Below are 6,641 nucleotides of genomic sequence, written 5' to 3' on the forward strand. Positions count from 1 at the left end.
CTTCTCACCACTTTGCTTCTCACATCTACCTTGTGTGGCAACTGTTATTTCCACTTTCTAGTTAAGGAAGATGATTCAGGTTAGTCAAAGTCAATGGTCACGGAGTTCATGGACCCTTTGAATCTCCTGCTGAGGAACGGGATTCTCTCTGAGGCAGTCTGGAAAATGTCACTTGGTGAAGCGACCTTCTCTGGGCTCAATCTTTCAGGTGTTTTTCTAGTTGATGACTTTCCTCATATAGTGCAAGTTCAGTGATGTTCTCAGAACCTATTAACACCTTCAGAAGGGTCTCGGCTCTGTCAAAACCTTAATACTAGACCAGTAAGACTGTGACCTCTAGAAATGTAAAAGAATAAGTGTCTGTTGTTTAACACCAGTGAATCTGTAATAATTTGTTAAAGCAGCAGTAGGAAACTAGCACAATTCTGGTCCCTGGAAGTGTAATGCTGCTGTGACAAATACGTAAAAATGTAGACATGACTTGACTGGGCAATGGCTGGTGAATTCTGAGGAAGATGATTGAAAAAAAATCCAGATTGCCTTGGACATATGGTTAGTAGAAATACAGATGTTAACAACACCCCTACTGAGGACTCAGAAGAAAGTGAGGGCTACAGGAGAGAATATACATATCATCTTAAAGAATATTTACACCATCCTAAAGAGACGGTAAGTAAAAATATTAACATTAAAGGTACTGCTGGTGAAGGCTCAGATTAAATGAGAAGTATGCCACTGGAAACTGGACAAAAGAGATCTTTATCCCACAGTTACAGAAAGCTCAGCTACGTTGTGTCCTGCCATAATGTGGAAAGCTGAATTTGTACAGGATGAACATGGGTATTTACCCAAGGAGATTTCTAAGCAAAGTGTTGAAGGGGTAGCCCAGTTTGACTTGCTGCTTATAGCAAAATGTGAGAGGAAAGATATGAAGGGAAGAATCCTTGGGCCTAGAGGAACCAGGAACTGATACTTTGGGAAGTTCTCAGCCTATTCAGGCTGTAAAACTAGGAGATTCACTGTCAAGAAAGAGTGCTCTGGAAAGAAAGCCAAAGATGTGGCTGAACAAATTTTGCTAGTGCCTGGGAAAATCAAAAGGTTGGAGTATTCTGTTAAATTCAAGGATAGATGGAGACAGCCTTGAGGTTCCCTCAGCAGACAGAACCAGTTTAGTCATTCAGGTAAAGCTTGATTTAGCTTATTTTGCAAGGTTAACTTGATCTGGATCATTTCTTACCTGTAACTTTGGAAATGCCAAAAAAAAACACAAAAAAAAAAAAAACAAAAAAAAAAAACAAAAAAAACAACTTGAACTGTTTCTCAAGGTTTATATGAGGTAACCACTGAAAATTGTAATAATGTAACCCATCACTGTGAGGAATAAACAGTCACTGATTTCTCACCTTAATATAAGCTGCTTTATAAAAATATACCACTGAAACTCATCCCATGTTCTGGTTTGAGCACTCCTGGTTTGCGAACTATCTTTTTGGTATATGCACAATAATTTCTTACTAATTACTACTTCAGTGATTCATTGGTTTCACGTTGGCTATTTTGAACTTTTGACAGTTCAGTCATACACATTCATGATCAAAGTATTAGTGAACACTGAAAAGATTAGGCATGTGACTAATGTTTCCCTCAGCCCTGTCAAAAGAAGCCTGGAATGTAAAGGGAATGATCCAGGAAAAATCTGTGAAGGAGCCTCTTATTGATGGAGTCAATCCCTGTGACATGCATGGAAGTCCCATGATGTTCTTGGGAATTTTTGTCCCAGGATCAATCATACCCAGATTCCTACACTTGATTTAGATGATTTAAATGGTGAGATTTGGGACTTTTGAGCTCAATGAGATTTATATGAGATCTTGGACTTTGTGTTGGTATTCTACTAGGTTGAGATTTTTGTGAATGTTGGGATGAGTGAATATATTTTGCATGTAAGATGGACAGAAATCTTTGGAGGTCAGAGGGAGTACTGTGGTAGGAAGATGTTTCCCAAATGTGTGAATGTGTTACCTTACATTACAAAAAGGACTTTACAGATGTGACTAAGTTAAGGACTTTGAGATGGGAAGATTATCCTGGATTATTTGGGTGAGTTCAACACAATCACTAGGATCCTTATAAGCTAGAGGTAGGAGTATCAGAGTATGAAAAAGAAATCTGAATTCTAGTGACCTTCAGAAAGTGGAAGAAACAAGGAAATGGATTCTCCCCTGGTTCCATCAAAAGGAACGCAGCCCTGCCAACACCTTGATTGAGGCCAGTAAGGCCTGTTTCAGACTTCTGCTGTCCAGAACTGCAACATTTAAAAATCTGTGTTACTGCCTCTTCCCTACCATATTTTCTGTGAACACTTTCCCATATTCATTATTATAAATGTTTCCATTCTAAGTGTCCCCTTTAACACATACATAATTTAGTGCCACTCTGTATTTCACTTAGAAGAATTTAACCATTTTATATTTATTTTTTATTGTTTTGGTCAGACTAACCTTCATCATTTTTGCAGGGAATAGGAGGTAGAGAAAGAATAATAGAGACATGTTTGCTTTCATGTCTGCCTTGCTACACACACTCTGTTTTTATATGTTGTCTTGGTAATAATTTAGAAAGCCCATATCTATGTTCAAGTCTATTATTAGTAAAAGATGGTGATTTTTAAACACACACACACACACACACACACACACACACACATATATATATAAAATTGTTGGACAAAAATTTATATCATATTAATGACTTTCTGGAAATAAACTGTTTCCTAGCACCATCCAAATCATATCTTGAATTTCTCAGTTTTATTTCAAATGTGGCATTGACTGACACTGAATCTACACAGAATCACATAACACTGAAATTAAAGCATCCTAAGTCCTCATTTGGGGCTCTAAAGCACAGCCATTGGAAAAGGCAGCCTGGGAGAGGGCATGACACATTCCAGGATGATCACTGAAAACCTGCCTGGGGAAAAAAGCGAAAGTTCCCTTCTAGAGTATTCACCCATGTGCATTCTAGAAATGTCCACAGGTATTTGAATGTGGTACAATGGTGCCATTTTCCCAAAACTACTGAGAAACAACCTATATCTCACACACACACACACACACACACACACACACACACACACACCTATAAACATATCTATGTGTAGGTATATCAATCCATCCATCTATCTATATAGATAGATCGGTAGATACATAATAGATATCTGTATATATAGATATATAATAGAGATCTAATAGAGATCTAATATCTATTAGATCTCACACGTGTGTAGGTATGTATATATATATATATATATATATATATATATATCACACGTGTGTATGTGAGATCTAATCACAAAGAGAAAATAGAGTGATTTCGAGTGAATGCTTTTATTTTGAATCTGTTTCTACTTTCACATTTCAAATCAGATAAAGAAGTGACACACTTCTAGGTGTTGTGTTATTGGTTTTTTTCTAATAAAAATAATACAGTAAATGCACAAAATACACACTGTAAACTTATTTCGTATTCAGCAAACTCCCATGAGGTGTTATTACTGCGTTTTTCCGCATGAGGTACAGGGTAGTAAACTGAGGCACAGAGAAGCACCCAGAGTTATTCTTCATACTAGACACTGACATTCTCCTGAAACATTTCACTTTTAACTTAATGAAATGTAAGAAAATTCCCCTCCCGAAATGCTCTACGAATTCTAGGTCATAAAGCATCAACTCATTGTAAGTCGGCACCAAAATGTGTCTGTTTGGAAGCCATGCGTGATGCATAATGAATAATGCAAATCCAGGGCTTATTACAACCTATACAGGAGCAGCAAATCGAATTCAGTCCCAACGCTTTAATACGTATGCGTATGTATGGGGAAGAAGCAGAAGAAGCCTTTGTCAGTACACACAATACCCCAAGGCGCCGCCGCCCGCAACAACTTGTGACTCTCCGCACTTGAAATCGCGGGGCACTCCACAGTCCGGGTCGCGCGCGGTCCGCGGGGCCCAGAGCGCATGCGTGGCCCTGGCTGCCCGGCCGCGCGGTGAGGTCGCGGGGGCGCTTACCTGGTGCGCCTGGCGCTCAGGCACAAGACCCCGAGCAGCAGGGCCGCGGCGAGGGCCAGGCCCTGGAAGCTGAGTAGCTGCGGCAGCAAGGGCTCCAGCGAGAAGAGGCCCATGCCCGAGGACAAGTCTTCCGCCGTCTGGTTCCCGCGCGCCGCAGCGGCCAGCCAGGGGTCTCTCTCGGGACGGCGACACTGCTGCCTCCCGCGGCGTCTCTGCGCGGCTCTCCCTAGGTCCGGCCGCCAGAGGCTGGCCTGCTCGCGGCGCTGCCAGGAATGTCACCGCGGGCCCCCGAGGCTGAGTTTCAAAGTTCCTGCACTCCCCTCCCCCGGCCCAGCCCCCACCCACGCGTACCGCCCAGCTCCGCGACCGCCTCCGGCCCGGTGGCTTCTGGAAAACGGCGCCCGGGTTCCTAGGGGCCGGAAGGAGGGCCAGAGAAGAGGGGGAAGGGGTTAGGATTTCCTGGCGAGGAACCTCTGAAGGCCTGGAGGAGGGAGATTTCTGTTCAGTTCTGGAAGTGAGTCGCTTGGGTTCCTCATTACGTAGCCCGCGCCTCTCAGGCAGAGGGACCCTGCGTGCCCCTGAAAAGGGCTGGGACTGTGCCCGCTGCTCAGCGGCACCGCTGATCTCTTAGGCACGACCCAGAGAACCTGGCGAGCGACAGATACCCGTGGTGCGCGCCGCCTCTGACCTGGTCCTTGCAGCCTCTTTGGCCCTGCACATCCTGTTTGCTTACACGCTTTTGTTGAGAGCCTACTGTGTGCGAAGGCTTGTCCGAGAGACCAGGGCCGTTGAGGCACACGATCCAGGAAGAGAGAAGAGACTAGTCTATTGCAGAACAACGCTGAGGGCCGAAATAGAAGCGGTACAAGCCCCACAGGTGGTCTTAACAAAAGATAAGGGAGAAGTTTTTTAAACGTCTTTCCCTGAGTGAGGTCCATTCACCAGGGACTTCACATGTATTTATTTACTCTCCACACCAAACTTGAGATGTAATTTTTAGCGGTATTTTGGAGAACATATAACGAAACTCAGGTTAAGTAATTTACCCTCCCTGCTCAGTTAAGTAACTGTTAACCATTTTAGTAACTATTAGCCTAACTAGTGCAAGACCACGGTGTTCTTTACGTTATGCAAGATTTTTATTTCCACAGTTCTTTGGACTACTACAACAGCTTAGGAACTGGTCGCCAGGCCTCTGACCTTTGACCTTTCCAGCCCTTCCCCCAACCATGGCACCTCCCTACTACACAGACCTATCCTGCTTTTACCCTATTCAGAACTCTTACTGATTGCCTTTCTGATAAAGTCATAAATCTTGGACCTCCAGGGAGATGCCCTTCTGGGTTTGTCTCCATTGTATTACTACGACAGCTGGTACAGTTCCATATAACTAAATCTGGAGCCACTGCTTCCCTCACAGTCAGACCTTTAACACCTTTGTCTATGATATTTGCTCTGCCTGAAGTTTTCCTCTCTCCCCTAGATGCTAAAATTCTACCTACCTTTCAAGGCCCAGCTCAAATCCTACTTCCTTCTAGAAATTATCCCTAACTCTTACTTTTGTAATTAACCTCTTGGTCCTCCATACTTTCAACACTATCTCAATTTTCCACCTCATCACGTTTTCTACCATATCTAAGTTCTTTCTAAGTCTGTCTTTCCTGCTATAGAAGGTGGGTAACCATCTCTCAGACAACCTTGTCTGCACCCACTCTCTAGCCCCACCTACTGATCCCCCACCCAGAGTTGAGATAACATAGCTGTAAGTACTTTGCAGGTGCCTGGCTCTTGGTGCTCTGTTACTGAATTACTACTGTGTTGTTGTCCTTGACCTTGAAGCTGTAAATGGCTGGGCTAGTATTAGAACTCCAATGCTTTTGAATATCTTCAGCTTTGACTTTTATTCCAGGGTCTTACTACTGCCTCTCCTTCCTTCTATTGTAAATTCAAATTTCTAGGAAATCCAATAGGATACAGTGAGCCAATAGCTACTCTGTCTCCTCTAAGGGAAAACAAATTGGTTTCCATCCCTGCCTGGCCAACAGAGCCAGTTTACAGGGCAGTATCCATGCTGTGCATTTCTATAAACGCTACAGAAAGCCCCTCTCACTAATTTTCACAAGCATTCTCTACTTTTATACCTTCATTTTCCATTTGATCTCCTGGATGACTCTTCTGTTTGAAAATATAAGTAAAAATATTAAGCATTAATCAATCTATTGAACATTCACTATGTACCAGGCACCATGCTAAACATTTTATTTCATAACAATAATAGCAAGCACCTGCAGTTAATCACACTGTCTTAGGGAAGTGAAAGAAAGAAGACTGCATTGTCACCTCCTAGATTTGTTTAGCAATTGTGTCATATTCCTGTGGTATCTGTATAGTATTTTACTTAGAACACTTTATGGTGTACACTTAATAAATTTTGAGTGTATGTTTCTCTTGTGTTTTCCATTGGTGTTAAAAAGGACCTCTATTCTATAAACTGATCTGCTTGAAATAAAATTGAAAGACATTTTTTTTATTCTTTTGCTTTGTAACCCATCATCAGCATCATTATATTCA

The 6,641-nt window shown here is 42.4% G+C and overlaps 1 protein-coding gene across 1 annotated transcript in view; it reads right to left on the reverse strand.

The window, feature by feature from the left end:
* Positions 1-4,231, reverse strand: part of LOC122210892 (cytochrome P450 7B1) — a 173,097-nt gene extending 168,866 nt beyond the window's left edge. Inside the window, exon 1 of the mRNA XM_042923836.1 lies at positions 4,071-4,231. Coding sequence (XP_042779770.1) covers positions 4,071-4,183 — 113 coding nt within the window. The 5' untranslated portion in view covers positions 4,184-4,231. The remainder of the gene's footprint in view (positions 1-4,070) is intronic.
* Between the last annotated feature and the right edge of the window lie 2,410 nt (positions 4,232-6,641).

Source organism: Panthera leo, chromosome F2, assembly GCF_018350215.1.
Source record: "Panthera leo isolate Ple1 chromosome F2, P.leo_Ple1_pat1.1, whole genome shotgun sequence".
NCBI lineage: Eukaryota > Metazoa > Chordata > Mammalia > Carnivora > Felidae > Panthera > Panthera leo.